Genomic DNA, 21,383 nt, shown 5'->3' on the forward strand with positions numbered 1-21,383 from the left:
CCCTTCGTGCCCGGGTAGTGGAGACGGAGAAGCAGAGAGATGCCACGGTGGAGTCTGCGAAGAATGAATGCAAAGGTGCCATGGGTTCTACCTGTTTCTTCTTGTATTTTGACTTCTTTTTTCGCTGACTTATTCTTCGGTGTCTTGTCTAGTTCTCCGAGTTGAGAAGCAGAAGCTCTCGGAGAGTATCGATGAAATGAAGGCTCTTGTCCGCTCTAGTCATAATAAGGCTGAGGAGGTAATTACTCATGCTGAGGAAGAACTCGCCCTTGCTAAGCTGATTAGGCGTGGAGCTGATAGAGATCTTGTGCAGGCCCAAAAAACTATTGAAGGCTTGTCCGGGAAGCTGGCGACGGCTACTGAAAATTGGAACGTTTTGTGGAAATCTTTTCGTTCAGTAGCTGATGTTCTCCGGACTCCAGCGGATGACGGGCAATCTTGGGCGCAGTTCATTCCCCGGATTCCGACTCGTTTCCAAGAGTTCGCGAAGAAGTGTGCTCAAGTATGTACCAAGAATGTGCTGGCCCAGGTCCGGGTCCTTGCTCCAGAGGCGCCTCTATCCAAGATAGCAGAGGAAGCTGATAGCCAAGAATACCTTGATGCCGTTGAGAGGATGGAGCCTGAGGCCGAAGGTTTAGCCAGTAGGGTTGTAGACAGTCTAAATATTGACATTTCCCTTCCTGATGACAATGCCTGAACCGATTGACCAGCCCCTTGTAATATTACACTCCTCTTTAAATGAAGACTATTTATTTTCGTTGATGTATTCTTTGCCTGGGTGTGGTCGAAGTTACTTGACTTGCTGAGTACTTTGTCCTGTTTTTGTCTCTGCTCCGCAAACAACTCTGTGCGTTATCCTGACGACACCCCTCGATTTGTCGAGTACTTTTCTTTTCTTCCTCTTTTGTGATCCGTCGAGTGCTTTGTCCATGCTATGATTTGTTAGATGTAAATCTTTGTGTTGACAACCTTTCGTCCGCGCTATGTAAAAACGACTCGGCATAGAATGTTGCCTTGACGAACTTCGGCATCCGAATGCTTTTTTGAGTGGCGCTTGTGTTTTTCTGAGGAAAAAGTATTCCTATCTGGATGTAGCCCCCGAGCCTCTTACTTTTCAGAATGAAGAGCTGGAGGGTCTTTTGAAGTTCAATTTCGGTCGACTAGTTTTAGGTGTTAGCTTTTAGCTACCCTCTACGTCCAGTCAGTGTTAGCCTTTTGCGTTGGATTGATTGTCAAGTGTTGTCTCTAACTCCCTTCTCTAGGAGCTCCGCCCTCCTTTATATAGTCAGGAGGCCAGAGTCCAAGTCAGTTTATAATGAGAGTTCCTAGTAGGATTACAGAATAATACTACTACTAAGATTACATAAAAATAATCCTAGTTAGACTAGATCTTCTCCCTTCCTTGAGGGGTAACCCGTGGGTCCCGCATCGATAAGCCCCTGAGCACTTCATGGTTGAGCTCTGGAAGCCTCGTCTTGTTCCTTCAGGTCTTGTCGAGTAGGAATAAGCGTCGTCCGAGTGCTTTCTTGAGCAAAACCGTGTAGCGCTTCGTGAGATCTTCGGGTGGTGTGTACCTTTTTTTGAAGAAAAAGTATTCCTATCTAGATGTAGCCCCCGAGCCTCTTGCTTTTCAGAACAAAGAGCTGGAGGGTCTTTTGAAGTTCAATTTCGGTCGACTAGTTTTAGGTGTTAGCTTTTAGCTACCCTCATCGGTGTGCTCAAGCGTCTTTTCAGCTATTTTGCTCTCGGCCGGGATGCTCAGGCATGTTTTCTGCCATTTTGCTTTTTGTTTCAGGTGTTAGCTTTTAGCTACCCTCATCGGTGGGCTCAAGCATGTTTTCAGCTATTTTGCTCTCGACCGAGATGCTCAGGCATGTTTTCAGCCATTTTGCTTTTTGTTTCGGGTGTTAGCTTTTAGCTACCCTCATCGGCGGGCTCAAGCATCTTTTCAGCTATTTTGCTCTCGGCCGGGATGCTCAGGCATGTTTTTAGCCATTTTGCTTTTTGTTTCGGGTGTTAGCTTTTAGCTACCCTCATCGGCGGGCTCAAGCGTCTTTTTAGCTATTTTGCTCTCGGCCGGGATGCTCAGGCATGTTTTTAGCCATTTTGTTTTTTGTTTCGTGAAAACAACTCGTTGAAAGTCATGACAAGACATGCTATGGATGAATATTATCTTTATTGATCATGAATATAAACTAATACATACGTTGTCGAAGAATATTTGTCCTTTGTCGATTGTGAATGTTGGTTCCTTGTGGCTTGCATATCTGTTTTTCTTGAGTTGCTTTTATGTGTAGAATCTTCTTAGCTGGCTGATGTGCCATGTATTGCTGACTTCTCTTCCATCTTCGGTTATTAACTTGTATGTGCCTGGTCCGGTGACTTTTGTGATAATGAACGGACCTTCCCATGCACTGAGCAGCTTATGTCATCCGTCAGTCTTTTGTATCCTTCTTAGCACTAAGTCTCCGACTTGTAATGATCGAGGATGGGTACTCTTGTTGTAGTGTTGTCTTAAACCTTGTAGGTATCTGGCTGATTGGAGGGTAGCGTTTATTCTGACTTCTTCTGAGCTATCGAGTTCTAATCTTCTTATGTGTTCTGCTTCTCCTTCATCGTATTGTTCTATCTTTGGTGATGTTCAGATCAAGTCGGCAGGCAGTACGGCCTCTGACCCGTAAACTAGGAAGAAGGGTGAGTAGCCTGTTGCTCTGCTTATTTGAGTTCGTAGGCCCCATACTACTTTTGGTAATTCTTCAATCCATTTGGACCCATAGTCCACTAGTTCTTCATATAACCTTGGTTTTAATCCGGCTAGTATGAGTCCATTAGCCCTTTCTACTTGTCCGTTGGCTTCTGGATGTGCAACAGACGCATAGTCTATACTGAAACCACAGTCTTGTGCCTAGCTTTTGAATTCTGTAGCTGTGAAGGGGGAGCCTAGATTTGTGATGATTCGATTGGGCATGCCGAAGCGGTGCGTAATGTCTTGGATGAACTCGACTGCTTTGGTTGCACTGTACTTCGCGAGTGGTTTGTACTCAATCCACTTGGTGAACTTATCGATTGCTACAAAGATGTACTTGAAGCCGCCTTTTGCTTTCTTTAGGGGTCCTACTTGATCTAGCCCCCAGCAGGAAAAAGGCCAAGCGGGTGGGATGCAGATAAGATTGTGAGCTGGTACATGGGCTTGTCTTGCAAACATTTGGCAACCTTTGTATTTTCTGACAAGTTCTTCTGCGTCTTTCAAAGCGGTTGGCTAGTAGAATCTGGTGCGAAATGCTTTGCCAACTAGTGTCCTTGAGGCGGCATGATTTCCACAACAACCTGAGTGTATTTCGTCTAGGATCTCTTTGCCTTCTTCAAATGAGACACATTTTAGGAGTACTCCTGATGATGCTGCTCTTCTGTAAAGTCTATCTCCTACTAGAACGTAGTTTTTGCTTCTGCGAACAACTTGGGTGGCTTCTGCTTTATCTGCTGGCAATTTATTTTCTTTGATATAGTCAATGAAAACTTGGCTCCATGAAGTGTTGATTACCAAGATCTGAACGCTTTTAGCCTGAATTTCATGGGTTGTTTCACCGGGTTGTTTGATAGAGGGAACTGATAGCTCTTCTATGAATACGCCGGGTGGAACCTTCGCTCTGTTTGATCCGAGCTTGGCAAGGACATCTGCTGCAATGTTGGAATCACGCAGGACGTGTAAAATTTCTAATCCTTGGAAATGTTTTTCAAGTTTTCGTATTTCAGCACAATAAGCACCCATGTTTTCTTTGGTGCAATCCTAATCTTTGTTGACTTGGTTGATGACTACTGCTGAATCGCCGTATACGAGTAATCTTTTTATTCCGAGGGTAATTGCCACTCGTAGCCCGTGGATGAGGGCTTCATATTCTGCTTCATTATTTGTAGCTTGCCATAATATCTGAAGGACGTACTTGAGTTGTTTTCCTTCTGGAGAAATGAGGAGGACGCCTGCACCGGCTCCGCCTAGTTTGAGTGACCCATCAAAGTACATCTTCCAGTGGTCAAGGATTGTATCTAATAAAGGTTGTTGAATTTCTGTCCACTCGGCCACAAAATCGGCAAGGGCTTGAGATTTGATTGCCTTCCGCGGGGTGAAATTGATGTTAAGAGCTCCGAGTTTGACTGCCCACTTTGATATGCGTCCCGTTGCATCTCTGTTGTGTAAGATGTCTCCGAGCGGGAAGTCTGTCACTACTGTGATCTAGTGGCTTTCAAAATAGTGGCGAAGCTTGCGTGAAGTGATCAATAGGGCGTAGAGTAGTTTTTGTACATGCGGGTACCGTATTTTTTATTCAGATAATACTTCGCTGATGTAGTATACGGGTCGTTGTACTTTATACACGCATTCTTCTTCTTCTCTTTCTACGACTACTGCCGTGCTGACCACAGCAGTAGTCGCCGCAATGTATAACATCATGTCTTCGTCTTTCCTTGGGGGTGTGAGAATTGGTGAGGATGTGAGGTATGCCTTAAGTTTCTTGAAGGCTTTGTCGGCCTCCTTTGTCCACTCAAACTTGTCTATCTTCTTTAGTAGTTTAAAGAAAGGTAACCCCTTTTCACCGAGTCTTGATATGAAACGGTTGAGGGCCGCCATGCATCCTGTTAGTTTCTGCACATCTTTGATACTTCTAGGTGGGCCCATTTCTGTTATAGCTTGAATTTGCTTGGTGCTGGCTTCAATCCTGCGCTGACTGACCAAAAATCCGAGTAGTTGTCCTGAAGGAACTCCGAATACACATTTATTTGGGTTCAACTTCCATCTCCATCTCTTCAAGTTTTCGAATGTTTGCTCTAAATCTTCAATCATAGTGTCTGGGTTCTTTGTTTTCACCACTACATCATTCACGTATGCCTCCACATTTTCACCGATTTGATCCCCAAGGCAAGTTTGGATAGCTCTTTGGTATGTGGCGCCGGCGTTCTTTAGTCCAAACGACATGGTCTTGTAACAGTAAGCACCGAATGGAGTAATAAAAGATGTCTTGCTCTGGTCTTGTTCTTTTAATGCGATCTGGTGATACCCTGAATAGCAATCGAGAAAGGATAACAGTGCAGACCCTGCTGTTGAGTCGACTATCTGGTCAATGCGTGGTAGCCCGAATGGATCTTTTGGGCAATGTTTGTTGAGATCTGTGTAGTCGACGCACATACGCCACTCGTCTGTGTTCTTCTTCTGCACAAGGACTGGGTTTGCTAGCCAGTCTGGATGAAGGATTTCTCTGATGAATCCGGCTGCCATCAATTTTGTGATTTCCTTTTTCTAGCCTGTCTCTGACTCTCGGTTTCTCCATCGTAGCCCTAGGCAAAGGGTGATATGTTGGATTTTGATTCATCTGATGACCTGACATCGGGTGCTTCTAGGGGGTTTAATGGTGACCGAGGACGTCGAACCATGAGCACTTCCCGTGCGTGAGCCGTTCTGTTATTGGTGTTAGTTTTCATACTATCAGAGTTGCTGATGACTTCAGTAGACGCCTCGATGTCGCAGATCGAGTCTCCTTCTTGGTAAGGTAGAATAGCTGTTGTTGTTGTGCCGACTAGTTGGGTTCTGCTATCTTCAGGAATGGAACCTGGCCAGTGGATGATACAGTCTTGCGATGTTATTGTTAGCACAAGACCCTCCTGGGCTCCTGTCAGTGGTATCCCAAGCATTGGATTGAAAGACCTTTCGAACTGTCCCTGATAGGATTTTGCCGTGTTGTCGAGCCCAAATGGAAAAGAACTCGACTTTTTGAAAGAACTCTAAGGGTAATCCGAGTTGTTTTGGGTTGTGCTCTGGAATCCTGCCAAAAAAGAACTCGGTTTCTCGAAAGCACTCGAGTTAGACTTCACCTTGGATACGGAGCTTGAATTCGAGTCGGATGCGCGTAGCCGTGAAATCTTATTTGAATCGGATATTATGAGCTGCGCGAATCTTCTGGTGAGCTGATCCGTCGTAGTTGTCGAAATAGAAATTTCTTCATGATGATCCGGATCTTCGAGGAGACGGCTTTGAAGCTTGCCGTAGTTGTCTGCCTCGCAGATCCATGAGCCGAAGATGAAAGTTGATCTCGTCGGGAAGATCATGTTATCGAGGTCCATCGAGCTCTCGGATGCAAAGTCGTCGAATCCCCTACCTGGCGCGCCAGCTGTCGATGTTTTACCACCGATAGCCTGCCCCGGGGATCCCCGGGACAGTATGTTCGGGCTTCGGCGTATGCAGAACTCGACGGTTAACGCAAGAGACAGTCGATTTATCCTGGTTCAGGCCCTCGATCGTAGATCGAGTAATAACCCTACGTCCAGTCGACGTTAGCCTTTGCGTTGGATTAATTGTGATATGTTGTGTTGTACAATTGTCGTCCTCCTCGTCCAGGAGCCCTGCCCTCCTTTATATAGTCAGGAGGCCAGAGTCCTAGTCGGTTTATAATGAGAGTTACTAGTAGGATTACTGAATAGTACTACTACTAGGATTACAAGGGAAGAATCCTAGTTAGACTAGATCTTCTCTCTCCTTTGTGGGTATCCTGTGGGTCCCGTATCGACAGCGGTCACAGCCACCGCGACCTTCCCCGCCGAACCCCACGCAGCTCGCGTGGGGGAAAGGACCGCCGACCCTGCTGTTGCACGCGCCGCCGAGGGAGGGAAAGGCCACGCCGCCTCCATCCCGGCCGGCCGAGAGGCCTTGCCGGCGGCCAGCTCCGGCGGCGGCGCAGCAGGAGGCGGCGGCGGCTAGGTGACGGGGGAGGGCCGCCCGTGTCGCCCGCGTGGGAGCGACGCGGGGGCAGAGCCGCTCCGCTTCGGCAGATTCCATAGGAGTATATTTTTCATATTTGAACTATGAAGGCAGATCCAAAGCACGAATAAATGTTGATACTAGAAGTTAACTCGTGGCTTTGGTAAATTTGGTGAACTTTTTGGATAGAATCTTGTGGATAACTGAAATGTCCAGAGCACATTGTGCTACAGAAATGGGATACAGGGAAACTGACGACTGGAGGGACATGGTGCTACAGAAATTCTGCATATTGTACTTTTCTCTCAAGATCAAAGCCACAGTGTTGAGCGAAAGAAAAAATATATGAAAAGGGAAAACCAAATTAGAAAAGAAACTTTGCAGGTGGATGGATTCATGGATGGGTATCAAGTACATGATGGCAGGAATAAAGTTTGCTTCAGAAAATATTGCCTTTGAAATCTGAATTTGGCAGGGGGGCAAGTAGTGTTGAATGTTGGCGAGAAGCAAACCTGTAGGGGAGATCGGTTGCCCGGAGCAGATGTAGGGGTACACGATAGCTAGTGTTCTATCTTTTGCTTCTCTAATGTAAACACAAATTGCAGAACTGTGATGTATTTGTGGCCCAAAGCTTCACTTATTTACGATTAGAGGGAGTGTCCTGATATATTCTGGAATTATTATTTTTAAAATCACTGTGTATCACAATCATATGAACTTTTCAAGCAACGTAGTGTGACATGGGATGGGAGGTTCAAGACTTGAGGTTCTATGGGAGATAATTGAGCTAGCACAAGAGTCTATATTGAGGTAGCCTAACTAAGCAATTACTTGATGAATTAAGCTTGTATTGAAGTAAGCTACATTAAGCATGAATGGACTTGATAAGAATTCCAATTTCCAAAAGCTTAGTCATGACTAAGTGGACGCATGCAGATGGGAGCAAACCAATTTTGCCTTATTAGAACTTTACAGTCTATTTGCTCACGTAGTAAGCTGTAGGTGGCATAAAAAATGGAAAGGGTGTATTAATATCATTAATGTTGAAACTACTACATCCAGTGTGAAATCGATTATGCTTAGAAGTTTGTATTATTTACAGAGAGAGAGAGAGAGAGAGAGAGAGATCACTCTGGGTGATCAAGCAACATTTTCAACAGCTTCCCTTGGTAACAAAGCATATTGGTAAGAATTCAGAGATCAGTGTGAAGACTGTTGATTACACTATACAAATAACCAAACTGTTGATTTCACTATACAGTTGAGCAGATATGTTGTACTTTTGTTTGATGGATAGTGCCAATAGCCCAATACACAAATAGAACCACAGAAGTAGAATTACCTAACATGAAAATGGAACCATCCACGCAGGGGCTGCATCCACAGCACATTCACGGAAAAAAAAACAAAAGTGGAATCATTGAAATTAAGAAATTGACAATTTTATCAAACTTCATTACCCAAACATCTAACCATGTAATGTGTTTTAATTGAAATCAACAATCAACCTGTTCGCTTGGTCGTATTTTGCTTATAAGCCATGGCTTATCAGCCAACAAACAGTATTTTTCTCTCACATCAAACCAACCAACAGTACTTTCAGCCATAGCTTATAAGCCAAACCAACCCAAACGAACAGGGTGAATATGTTAAGTAGCCACTTGATAAAGCCACATAGTTAAGAAAGCTGCTGCAATCAGGCTAAAGAGGATAAACACTCAACTTTTAGATTTTGTTAATTACTGATCACTTACTGGTTACTGCATCCGAAATAAGCATACTATATAGCAAAGTAATACTAACCTAAAGAACTGTATGTGCTAATCATGAATGGCAACAAGCATTTCAAGACATTCAGAATTCCAACATTCAGATGTGACCATTTTTCCTAGTAACAATAGTGAAGGTGCATTGTGTTAGAAATTTTGATCATTCACATGTGTGGCCAATTAACAGTAAAGGTGCACATTGTGATCATTCACAGCTGTTCCAGGTCTACCAGGACACATTTCTTGTGTCAAGAGCATATCACTTTCTGGCTTTCTGCATGTGTTTACCAAGATTGCAAGGTCTAATACATCCATAAGCTACCCTCTGATATAACTGACCACTAGATACTTTGTTCTGTACTAGAACTATATGAATAAAAGAGGAGAAAATGGAGCAAGAGCCAATAAATGAAAATGTTGCAATTGTGCCCCCAACAAATAAAGGCATCTGGTTGTAATGTATAATTATGATACACAAGTACAAAATGTGACACGCCTAGCCTTATATTGCGCTTGAACTTCAAACAAATCAACTCTGAATGCTCCTACCCGAGCCTAGATCACAGCTGTTCGCTTGAACTTATCAGCCAGCTTATCAACTAAAATCTACAGTATTTTTCTCTCACAACAAAACAACTTCAGCCGAATTATCAGCCGACTTATATATCAGCCAAACAGTAGCCATTGCACATCTTGCTTGAGGAAAGCTGTGTGCTTGGCTTTACTCCACTAGATTATCCAGGAACACCTACTCCTTCAGTTTCTTGTAAGTATGATGCTGGGATCTCAACAGGAGGTAGCAAAGCTGATACACCCTTGAACTGTTCAAGAGATTTATTCCACAGTTAGGACACTAGAATTTTGCAAACGATCTGACAGTAAAACCATGTGCGGCTGTCAAGGCCCATGCTTACCCTGTGTTGCTTGTATTTTTCCCGGATCGCCATCATGGATGAAAATTTCCGGTTGAGCTGCAAATGGTGGATGACAGCAACACAGTCCTTCAACTCAGATGGCTTGTAGCCGGTTAGCGTCTGCATCTTCCTGCTCTGCAACCGTACATAACAAAATGAGTTGGTGGTGTTTGGTAACCAATGAGACATGAATGATTTGGATCGAGCAGATCAATACCATACCCAGGGATGGGTGTGTGGATCAAGGGTGAGCCTTGCAACAAACACCACCGAGGCTGCAACAAGTGATGGCAAGAAGCGAAGCAAACTGTAGTCCAGCAAGCTCAGCTCACAAAGGTAGCCACCCAGGAACTCCAGCTGGAGGCTAGTATACTGCAATATGAATCACAACATAATGGATCAGACAACGACGTACACAAGCAGCGGGTATTCGAACGGAAACAGACTTTATTGTTGAAATGCAACAAATCTCACAGGTGAAAGTACCTTATTGTTGTCTTCTTGGACAGATCTGATGAACATCCTAGGAAACAGAAAGTAAAGGGAACACACAAAATTTAGAAACAGATTCATTCTGGCAAACAAGGATTGGGATAGCACTTCAGATTGATTTGGTTTGTGATCTACCTCAGAAACGTCTTGGGAGTAGGATTGCCCACCTCAAACTTGAGGACATTCAGTATATCACTCTCCATCTTAACTACCTACAGATCCCGAAGCACAGATCAATTAACATTTTGCGATAAATCAGTGGCAAGATCCGGAGACAAATCGCTTTCAAATCATACAGAGAAGACGAGCACACACACCTCCTGCTTGGTGTAGGTGTTATCGGTGATGTAGCAGAAATCCTCGACGTTGGGCGGGCTGATCTCCTCATACTTGCTGCATCGATTCGAATCGGACCCAGCACATGAGAAATGGAGCTCGGTTCTTGAACTGTGGAAGAATGAGATTTTAACGGATCGGTTGCTTACGATGCGACGAGCATGGCGGAGACGCCGAGGAGCTGCAGCCTCTGCCTGTTCAGTGCGTTGGCGGAGAGGAAGCGGTCGATGTAGGAGACGGTGAGGTAGAGCGTGTCGGAGACGAGCTTGTACTCCTCGGCGACCTCGACGAGCCAGTCGACGAGGATGGCGCGCATGTTGGGCGAGACGTCGAACTGCACCGCCGCGATGTAGTCCGTGGCGGGGCGGCGCTTGGCCTGCGACTCCATGGAGCGGAGGTAGGAGTAGATGTCGGACGCGTAGGGCTTGCAGAGCTGCGGATCCTCCCCCTCCTCGTCATCAGAGGCGGCGGCGGCGGCGGAAGGCGCGGGCGCTGCCTTAGGCTTGGGCTCGGCGGCGGGGAGGAGGTGCTGCTGCTTCCTGGCGGGCTTATCGTAGCCGTCCTCGTCGTCGTGCACGGCGTTGGGGTGCGTGGGCAGCTGGGTGAGCGCGAGGCGCTTGCGCTTGGCGGCGACGGCCACGAATGTGACGGCGGCGGCGCGCTTGGCTGCGGCGCGGGTGAGGCGCGGCGGTGCGGCGGCGACGGCGGCGGCGGAGTTCTCCTTGTCGGCCATGGGCGAAGGTAAAGGCGGGCGGCGCTGCTCCTGCTCCGGCTGTCCCTGCACGGCGGCGGTGGGGGCGGGGGGCAGGAGCAGGCTGCTAGGCGCCGGAGCACGGAGGGCGGAGCAGGGTGGACTGGTGGAGTGGTGGGCGAGCGGTTAAGTAGCGGGCGGGGCGGTGGGAATCGGTGGGAGAGGAGGCCGCCATTATTTTTGGATTCGGAGGATTTCGGAGAGCTCCAGTTGGAGGGAAGCCCTCCGCGCAGCCTCGGGTGGCTTGGGTTCCCGGTTTCGATCGCCGCGGCCTCGATTTGGAAATCCGTTCGAGTTTTGGCAGCGACACGCCGCCCGTGTTGGGAGCGAGGGAAAGATTGGGGAGTTTTTTCCTTTTTTTTAAATTCGGAGCGTTTCGGGGGATGGCGCGAGGCCCCGCGGCGCCCACCCGCCTGCCGAGACGAGAGCGCGGGAGTTTTGGGGGCTGTCAGAGAGTGACGCGGGCGGAGTTCAATTTGATTTTTGTGATTTGATTTCAGTGGCTGAGCGTCGGCTATGGCTGCCTGGCTGGGGATTCGGCGTCACGCCGCAGGCCTCGTGGTTGACCTGGCATGCGGGACTTTATTTCTCTTTTCTTTTTCTTTTTTCTTTTTTTGTTTCCCTCTCTGTTTTTATTTACCGCTGCTTGCAGGTAAATGAGTTGTAGGACTAATGTTGTACAGTCCTCAAAGGAGTTATGCTGTGAGATTTGTACTGATCAAAATTTCTTAAGTTTGATTATATTTATAGAAAAAATATTAGCAATATTTGCTCAAATAAGTTTATTAAATATATTCAACGGCTTATCTAATGATATTAGTTATCGGACTTGCTAGCGCCCAGACGTCCGATCCGGGGCGCTAGCGTCAAACGGTACCCGCCCAGCGAGCGAGTGAGCACCCCACGCGTCGGGCTTGTTAGCGAGCGCCCTAGCAGCGGGCCCATGTCGTCAGTCGCTTCCCACACGCATCCCCTGTGCAACACACAATCTACTTTTAAAACATCCAGATGCAACAGTTGCAACATACAAAAAGAAGACAAATGAAACACTTCAAACATGCGTCTAAAACACTTGCAAAAACACTTGAAAACCATTACAAAACATATGCAACATCCAGATAAAACACTTGCAAAAGACATATGAACACTTGAAACATACGCTTACAACATGCATATATTTGTAACATCAAGATCTACTTTTGCAACATCTAGATTAAAACACTTACAACATACGTCCGATACAGATGAAACATTTTGAACATACACTTGAAACATACATGCATAACCATCGCAACATGTGCAACATCTCGATCTACTTTTGAAAAACCGTTGCGAAACACTTGCAACATACCTCTGAAGCACCTGAAACATATGTTTGCAACATACGCTTTCAGCGCAACATCTCCTTGCTGCTTGGGAACGGAGGCTCATCAGCGTGCGGAGTTCACCAGTGTAGAGCTCGCCGCTCCGGTGGAGAAGGCCACGGCGGGTGGCTCCGGTGAAGAAGGTGAAAGGTCCTAATATGGCTAGAGGGGGTGAATAGCCTATTTGAAAATCTACAAACCAACTAGAGCAATTTGATTAGTATGATAAATAGCGAAAAGCAAACTTACTCTAGCTCTACAAAGGGTTGCAAGCAATCTATCTAACAATTCTAGTTACTATTATCACTAGACACACAATTTACTAAGTCACTACTCACTAAGAGCTCCCACACTTGTTACACTAAAGGGCTCCACTAGATGAACTTAAGCTACAAAGCATGCTCTCAATTTTAGCTACACTAAAGAGCCTTACTACAGCTAGTTTGCGGATATGTAAATGAGTAAGTAAGGTGGTTATACCGCCGCGTAGAGAAGTGAACCAATCATAAGATAAATAATAACTCAATCACCGAGAGAATACCAAAGGGCAAGAGACAACCAATTTTCTCCTGAGATTCACGTGATTGCCAACACGCTACGTCCCCGTTGTGTCGACCAACACTTGGTGGTTCGGCGGCTAAGAGATATTTCACGAACCTCGTCCACACAATTGGACACTGCAAGAACCTACCCACAAGTGAGGTAACTCAATGACATGAGCAATCCACTAGGGTTATCTTTCGGCGCTTTGCCGAGGAAGGCACAAATCCCCTCACAATCACCGGAGATGGCCAGCGATCACCAACTCATGCCAATCCTCCTCCGCTGCACCAAACAATCTAGGTGGTGACAATCACCAAGAGCAACAAGCAAATCTCGCAGTGAAACACGAACACCAAGTGACTCTAGATGCGATCACTCAAGCAATGTACTTGGATTCTCTCCTAATCTCACAAAGATGATGAATCAATGATGGAGATGAGTGGGAGGGCTTTGGCTAAGCTCACAAGGTTGCTATGTCAATGTAAATGGTCAAGAGAGTGAGCTTGAGCTGGCCATAGGGCTTAAATAGAGAGCCCCACGAATAGAGATGTTGGCTCTCTATTCATTGAAAAGTCAGGGCGACCGGATGCGCCGGTCAGATTGGCCGGATGCAGGACCCCAGCGTCCGGTCACGCGATGTATGCCATGTGTCCCCTGCTTCAAATGTCGATCGCCCATCTCAATGGACATCAGAGCATTTAAGTTGTGACCAGACATGCTACTCAAAGTGATCGGACGCAGGATCCCAGCATCCGGTCGTTTCCAGTAAGGTTCCACTCATGACCAGATGCATCCGGGCACTCACTGTCTCCTCTATGTGCCGCCACATCAGCACGACCAGGCGCTAAACAGTGTTCAGCCTGCGTCCGGTTGCCTGCGTCTGGTCAAGAGACCGAGGGCGGCCTTCACTACGCACCACTGACCGGACGCAGGACCCTAGCGTTCGGTCACCATGTGACCAGCATCCGGTGCACTATGTGAAACCCTGTCTTTTCTGTACAGGGCGCCGGTGAAGTTTCAAATCCTTGTTCCCAAGTGCTAAACACAATATGTATCATCTTTGTGCATGTGTGTTAGCATATTTTCACAAATATTTTCAATGGTGTTAGCACTCCACTAGATTCTAAATACATATGCAATTAGTTAGAGCATCTAGTGGCACTTTGATAACTACATTTGGATACGAGTTTCACCCCTCTTAATAGTACGGCTATCAATCCTAAATGTGATCACACTCTCTAAGTGCCTTGATCACTAAACCAAAAAGCTCCTATCAATTTCACCTTTGCCTTGAGCTTTTTATTTTTCTTTCTTCTTTTCCAAGTCCAAGCATTTAATCATCACCATGCCATCACCATCATCATGTCATGATATTCATATGTTTAATCACTTGGAGTAGTGCTACCTATCTCATAATCACTTTGATGAACTAGGTTAGCACTTAGGGTTTCATCAATTCACCAAAACTAAACTAGAGCTTTTAGAAGACCGTAAGGCAGATGGGGCACGCGGGGGAGATGGGGCACGACACAACAGGGGACGTGGCATAGCGAGGGATGAGGGAGTGGCGTGGTGTAGGATGGGGGCACGCGCGGGGATGGAGGGAGCAGATGGTGGCAGGGCTGTGTGGCGCGAACGGGAGCTAACGATGAGTCTGTTTGGTTAGCTTGATATTGGTATATACATTGGGTCTATTTGGTTGTGTTTCTCTATCAAACTTGGTTAACCTAAGCCAACATAGGGTAACACAAGTTGTGCTATTTGGTTTACCTATATTACCTTCGTGGCTGGTCTTCTATATGGTCTTGGTAGAATCACCTCATCTTTGTGAGGGTGATTTTCAGCTCCATCACCTCCCACCTCTGTCGCCATCTTCCTTGAGCACACCTTCTAGCTACTCTGCTACTCCTTCCTTGCTTCTTTGGTTGTCCACTTGCACATGGGACGTCAGCGTGGGGCCCAAGCCCGACAGAGCATGTGCACCGAGAGGGCTAGTATTAGTTATTGGACTTGCTAGCGCCAGACGTCTGATCCGAGGCGTTAGCGTCAAACGGTACCCGCCCAGCGAGCGAGCAAGCACCCCACACGTTGGGCTTGTGAGCGAGCGCCCCAACAGCGGGCCTAGCCGCTAGCCGCTTCCCACACGCATCCCCTGTGCAACACCCAATTTATTTTTAAAACATCCAGATGCAACAGTTGCAACATACAAAAGAAGACAAATGAAACATGCATCTAAAACACTTGCAAAAACACCTGAAAAACACTTGAAAGCCATTATAAAACATATGCAACATCTAGATGAAACACTTGCAATAGACATGAAACACTTAAAACATACGCTTGCAACATGCATGTATATGCAACATCTAGATCTACTTTTGCAACATCCAGATGAAAACACTTGCAACATACATCCGATACAGATGAAACATTTTGAACATACACTTGAAATATACATGCATAACCATCGCAACATGTGCAACATCTCAATCTACTTTTGCACCGTTGCGAAACACTTGTAACATACCTCTAAAACACCTGAAACATATGTTTATAACATGTGCTTTTAGCGTAATGTCTCTGTAGGATCTACAGGAAGACAAAGAAGGCCTAGAGGGGGGGTGAATAGGCCTATAAAAATTTAACTCAAAACTCTGTTAGAACAGAGGGCGGCACTGCCGCTCTGTAGAAATTAATCTAACACAGTTGAGATTTAATAGATATGAATCTGACCCCACTAGCTGCTTAATCCTGCAATATAACTTCAAGATCTAGTTCGAAGACTGGATACCATAGAAACTTCACACAAATGTAAATCTAGCAACTAAACCCTAACAACAGCTAGCAACAAAGTAAACATCAAGTATAATCAAGATGAAGCACGCAAGACACAAGATTTATCCTGTGGTTCAGCTCACCACTAAGGTTTGCCTAAGTCCATATTATTGAGGAAGCCACAAAAGGCTTGAGCTTGCCACAAAGGCTTGCCTTACCCTCATTCTCAAATCAAGAGAGTGAACTCTTGAAGTGAGGGGTGATTTCTTAGCTTTCGAATAAGGTTACAAACCTTCCAAGGCTGCCACACAAGTTGGCAAGCACAAGGACGATGCCTAGCCGGCTAGGAGCAAGCTCCAAGAGTAACAAACCCTAGAACCACCGATCAAACGTGAACCAAATGCTCTTAGACTTTGGGAATCAGTGGATCTACTCTCCAATCGAATTTTGCTGCCTTTTCTCTCAAGTTTTGATGGTTGGAATCAAGGATTTGCTTGAGGGATGGAGGAGCAACAATGGAGGAGAGGGATGCGCTTTGGTTTTGTCTATTTTCGAGCAGAGTGACTCAGTGAGGAAGATGACCGTTGTGGGCCGGGCCTGAGGGGTATAAATACCCCCTGAGCCCAACGGTCGGTTAAGGGCGGCACTGCCGCTCTTAACAGGGTGGCACTACCGTCCTAGTCAAAATAGGTAACATGATCTGAAATTTGGTTGGCTATTTTGACTAGGTGAGATGATGTAGATCTGTGAATTTGAGCATTTGGTTCAACAGTTGACCAACTGTCATAAAATCCCTCTTAATAGTATAACTTTCCCTAAACTCAAATTCAAAACATAAATGAATTTAAACCTCTTTTGAGCTAGGTCTAGCCACCTTTCATAATTAGGACACTTGTAACATGTACATCATCCTCATTCTTTGATTCCCTGCTTGTCATCTCGATAAACCTCATTAGTCCTCTAATTTGGTGGTCATCAATGCCAAAACCCACAATAGGGCTTGATTGCACTTACACTCTCCCCCTTTTTAGTAATTGATGACAACTCAATTAGAGCTTACATATAATATGAAATCTAAACTGAGATTTTCGAATCATGGATGTAGGAGCCTCCCCCTAACTCTGTGAATAGAGATTTGAATTCTCAAACTGGCCTAAAAGGCCATGATTCACATTTTAGGTGATGGGAGCATCCCCCTACATCCATGCCTGCTGTGGGTTGCTGAATAAAGTGTCATAGGAATAAACAAGATGTATATGACAGGTTATATCAGTTCAAGCACACAAGATTCTGGCTGATATAGCATAGGGTGACACTGTCGCCCTGACTATGGTAGTCAGGTAGCAAATAGATTTCTACAGCAGATCATATATATAAAACAATTTAATCTCAGAATATGACGAGCTAAAAACAGTAACCATGAATACATGTCCATATCCAAAGCAAATAAAGTCACAAAGTAGCATAATTTCATAAAATAGAGTTTTGAGCGACTCTCAAACTCACAACCTGACAACTACTCTCATCGGATCTGAACATAAGCGCAGCAGTGAAGAATCATATGGCATAAAAAAACTATTGACCTCTCTAATTTTCTCCCCCTTTGGCATCAAGTACCAAAAAGAGAAGAAAAAGAAGAGAGATCACTCATCACTGTCGGAGTTGATGCGGGCACGTCTGGCGACGTGGGTGTGCGAAGTGAAGCGTGCTAAACATCACAGAGGTACTACCCCAGCTGATGTAGAAGGCCCTGGCTAATTCGTTGAAGGACGCGGTCTCCTGGAATAAGTGCGAAGCAAAGCTGCCTAAACTTGTGGATCAGCCTCTGTAGGGTGAATCTCTACACCAAGGTCCTCCTGCCTTGGGGGCTCCTCAAAATGCTGCCCCTATGGGTACCCATAGTACTGACTGAATGGCTCATATGAGTGCCCATACTGCTGATCCTCTGGCTGCTCATCATGGTGCTCATCTACCTGATCCTGCTCCTCATCAGAAGAAGAAAGGCGAGGCAAGTTAGGAAACTGAGGTGGTGGCTGCACTGACGGAAGTGGTGGCAGCCCTGCCATCTTCCTAGCATGCCTCACTGCTTCTCTATTCTCCATTCGATCCTCATAAGCAGTCTATGAAGCATATGTACACTGAGCAAAAATTGCTTTCATCCATGCACTCATCTTTCCCCACTTTGACTTCTTCTTTTGTTCCCTAGCCCTGGACAGCTCAGGAATATCTCTGTGTTTAGCTCTAGAAGGATGAACGCATGCTACCTCACTATCTCCAAGTCCTCCAGAACTAGTGTGCTGAGTAGCTAAGCCAAGTCCCCCTAAACCACCATGGGTCTTTTTGATCTTATAAATAGTATGCTCACAATCCTTAGGGAACCACATGCCAATCACTCTCAATCATAAATATGAGGTAAGGAGCATAGGGCAAAGATCTCCTCCCATCATCCATGGCATATGCAAGCTCAACCCAAATAAACCTTGGAACATTAAATTTCTCGCTATTGGGAAACCTAGACAACACATTAGTGATATAGCCATTCAAATCGGTTGCATTATCTTTAGGGTTGAGAGTGATCCTGAAAAGATTGTTCATGATGTAATAAAAACTCTTGAGCTTTGTTCTTGGCCAATCAGGAACTGCAAGATTTTGATCCTCCCACATGAAACTTACTTCCATTGGCTCAAAACGACGCTCATTATGTATCCTCTCATATGCCCTGTGGATGTGTCCAAAACCAAGAATTCGACAGAAGGTGACAAAATCAATGTGATAATGTCATCCATCAGTCATCCAATGAAGCTCATCCACTTCCCTGTTCCAATAGTAAGTAGCATGGAATTGAGCAAATCTCCCTATCAGGGACCTAATACCGGGGTACCCCAGAAGGTGGAACCGATAACCACCGAATGTAAAAAACTTCTGGACGCATAAGGGTGCCGTTTCATCCCTTGTTCGAATAACAGGAGTTTGGTTCCACCCCGCCCAAACGCCTTTGGGATCGGCTCAGTCTCTCTCGAGGGCCGAGGGATAAGCTCCGTCTCGCCCGACGCCTTTAGGGCGGGCTCGGTCTCGCCCGAGGGCTGCGGGGTAGTTTCCGCCTCGCCCGACCCTAGAGGGGCAGGGTCGGTCTCACCCAGGAGATAGGGATTGGTCTCCGCTTCGCCCGATGGCAAGGAACGAGCCTAACCCTGCTCTGTATCTAAAGTTTGGATTCACCTTACCTGACCACTTCTCCCTGTTCCCTCAGGATGATAGAAACAGGGCAAGACAAGACATTTGGGTCAACCATGGCTCCAAGAACCATACCCTGCGCCCTGACAGGAAAAGTACTACTAGGGGAGGATGGGACAGGTGCTTTAGACCCTTCTGGGTGCCGCAGGGCCTGAAAGGTTGTATCGGTGATTGCTCCTCGCCCTGTAGAATTGTAGGCGCCGCCTTCAATCCTAGGACACAGAACCTGACGAAGATATACGACAACCGCTACACTCTAGAAGAAGATTTGCTATTTCCACGAACGACGGGAATTCCGTCACCACGCTATAGACCCAAGGGAGCGGCGCCCGCTTCCCGACCCCTCAGGTCCAAAGCCAGAAGGCCTTGACCTCAATGTTACTCCGGACCTCGATCCCATGACACTCTGACGAAGACTCACAAGAACCGAAAGACGTGCAGAGCAAGGCTAGGAAAGGCTGATGAGTCAAAACCACTGTACTACAGCCCATACCCTAAGCAGGGCAACATTCTGTAATCAACCTGACACTCTATAGGGATATCAGTAGTGTTGTAGGCACTTATCTTCCTTAGCACTCATCAGAATAAAGGACCGAACCGGGTAGACGTGAACCACAAGACTAGCTAAAGCCCTTATCCTTGTAAAGATAGCCCCTTGATCTATAAAAGGGGATACGCTTCTCCCATAGAGGAGGGAAAAAAATAGTGAGGCCACGGATAGATACACACAGTCAAGCGGCTATGAAGCTTTTGACCTCCTTTCAACCCTTTCATCAGAGACTTGGGACCAGTCCCTCTCTCGATCATTTGTACCCTTTACTATAGACCGTTCACGGTGCTAATAACACAAGCAGCAGCAAACTGGACGTAGGGACATTCGGCCCGAACCAGTATAAATCTTGTGTCCTTTAGCGCTCCATCTAGGCCTAACGCGCATTACTATAAATTTATTTGCCGGTGCTTGTACGAAACACCGACAGTTGGCACGCCAGGTAGGGGCTTTGCGCGTTCCAAATCAGGCCTTGGATGGCCACCCATGCAATCACCTGGGCCCCGAGCACACACGTGCGTTTCGGTGACCTAGACTTCATCATGACACTAGGAGGAGAGCTGGCGCTGACTCACTCAGCTGCCCCATCTCCCCCTTCTATCAACCTCAGCCGTCTTAGGCTCGATGGTCCACCGGGCAACTCCCTGGGAGTCCCGTCATCAAGGGAGGCTCCTCACAATGCCACCTTATGTCCGGGAGGGTCCATATGGAGCGCCCCGACAGCGTTTCCGATCGGTCTCTGCAATGCTGCAGTGACCACTGGCCGCCTTCTGGCGCTACATATGGTTTAGACACCCACGGACATCGAGTTCGTGGGGGCGATTGAGTAGGATATGGAGACTCTCTACGGGCTCCTCAACGAGGAACTAGGATCGTTCTCTAGCTCGGATTCCAGTAGGGGGAGCCACCACCCTTCTCGGGAATGCTTCATGACGCAGACCCCCGAGGGTCACGTCGAAAGTGTCCCCGGGGAAGAGGTGACCCCCATAAACAACCCTGACTATGGATCCAAGGATGAGACAGCAGCCCCATCTCGCCTAGGGATGGAGCAGCTGAGGGCCCGTCAGCAAGAGATCGATGAGGCCGGGCAAGGGCTCATCCGGGAGTACGCAGACATCAATCGTGAGATTGAACGCCACAAAGATGGGGGGCGTGCGCGTGCCACGGCCCGCACCATGCACCAAAGGATCCTCATCGACGATGGGGCCCTTCCTCACTTTACCCGAGCTAGTCAGAACATCGCCGCAGCAACCGCCTTGCTGCGGGGCCTTCCGAAGGCCACGACGTCCGAGGATCGCCGTGCCCACCGAGAAATTCGCACGTTGCTCGAGCGGGCGACGGCGCAGCAGGCAGAAAGTTTGTTGTCTCAACGACGCGAACTCAACACCAGCCAGCGCGTGCCCTCGGTGCGTCCCACCAAAGACGTGTCCGTCCACCAAACACCGCCAGGCGGCAGGCAGCTCTCCGCCGTCCCAATGCATCAATGCCTCGGCCGTGACCGCGACATACGCAGCACCATCGACGCCCACAGATGTGCCCATGGTGATGATGGTGAAGCAGCACGCCGCAGCTACCATCCCTGACATGGTGGATGCTACGACAGCAACGAGGATCGGAGTCCGAGCCCTGGCCTACTAGGCCCTCAGGCCTTTGGTCGACACATCCCCAACGCTGCGTTCCACCTAAGGTATCGACCACCTACCAACATTCCGAAATATTCTAGCGAAACAAATCCCAGGCTTTGGCTTGAAGACTATCGGCTTGCATGTCAGGCCGGTGGTGCGAGTGACGACAACTTCATTTTTCGCAATCTCCCGCTGTTTTTGGCCAATTCGGCGTGAGCATGGCTCGAGCACCTACCATCCAATGCTATTCAGTGTTGGGTCGATCTAATGGAGATCTTCGTGGGC

General features: G+C 47.0%; 1 protein-coding gene across 1 annotated transcript; it reads right to left on the reverse strand.

The window, feature by feature from the left end:
• Positions 1 to 8,953: 8,953 nt before the first annotated feature.
• On the reverse strand, positions 8,954 to 11,406 carry LOC136482857 (cyclin-A3-1-like). Its single transcript, XM_066480035.1, has 7 exons — positions 10,406 to 11,406; positions 10,238 to 10,313; positions 10,056 to 10,132; positions 9,915 to 9,951; positions 9,651 to 9,800; positions 9,429 to 9,563; positions 8,954 to 9,335 (listed from the first exon to the last, which is right to left on the reverse strand). Exons 1-7 carry the CDS (start codon positions 10,987 to 10,989, stop codon positions 9,249 to 9,251), a joined length of 1,146 nt encoding a protein of 381 aa, XP_066336132.1. The 5' UTR covers positions 10,990 to 11,406; the 3' UTR covers positions 8,954 to 9,248.
• Positions 11,407 to 21,383: the final 9,977 nt, after the last annotated feature.

This window comes from Miscanthus floridulus, chromosome 1 (genome assembly GCF_019320115.1).
Source record: "Miscanthus floridulus cultivar M001 chromosome 1, ASM1932011v1, whole genome shotgun sequence".
Taxonomy (NCBI): domain Eukaryota; kingdom Viridiplantae; phylum Streptophyta; class Magnoliopsida; order Poales; family Poaceae; genus Miscanthus; species Miscanthus floridulus.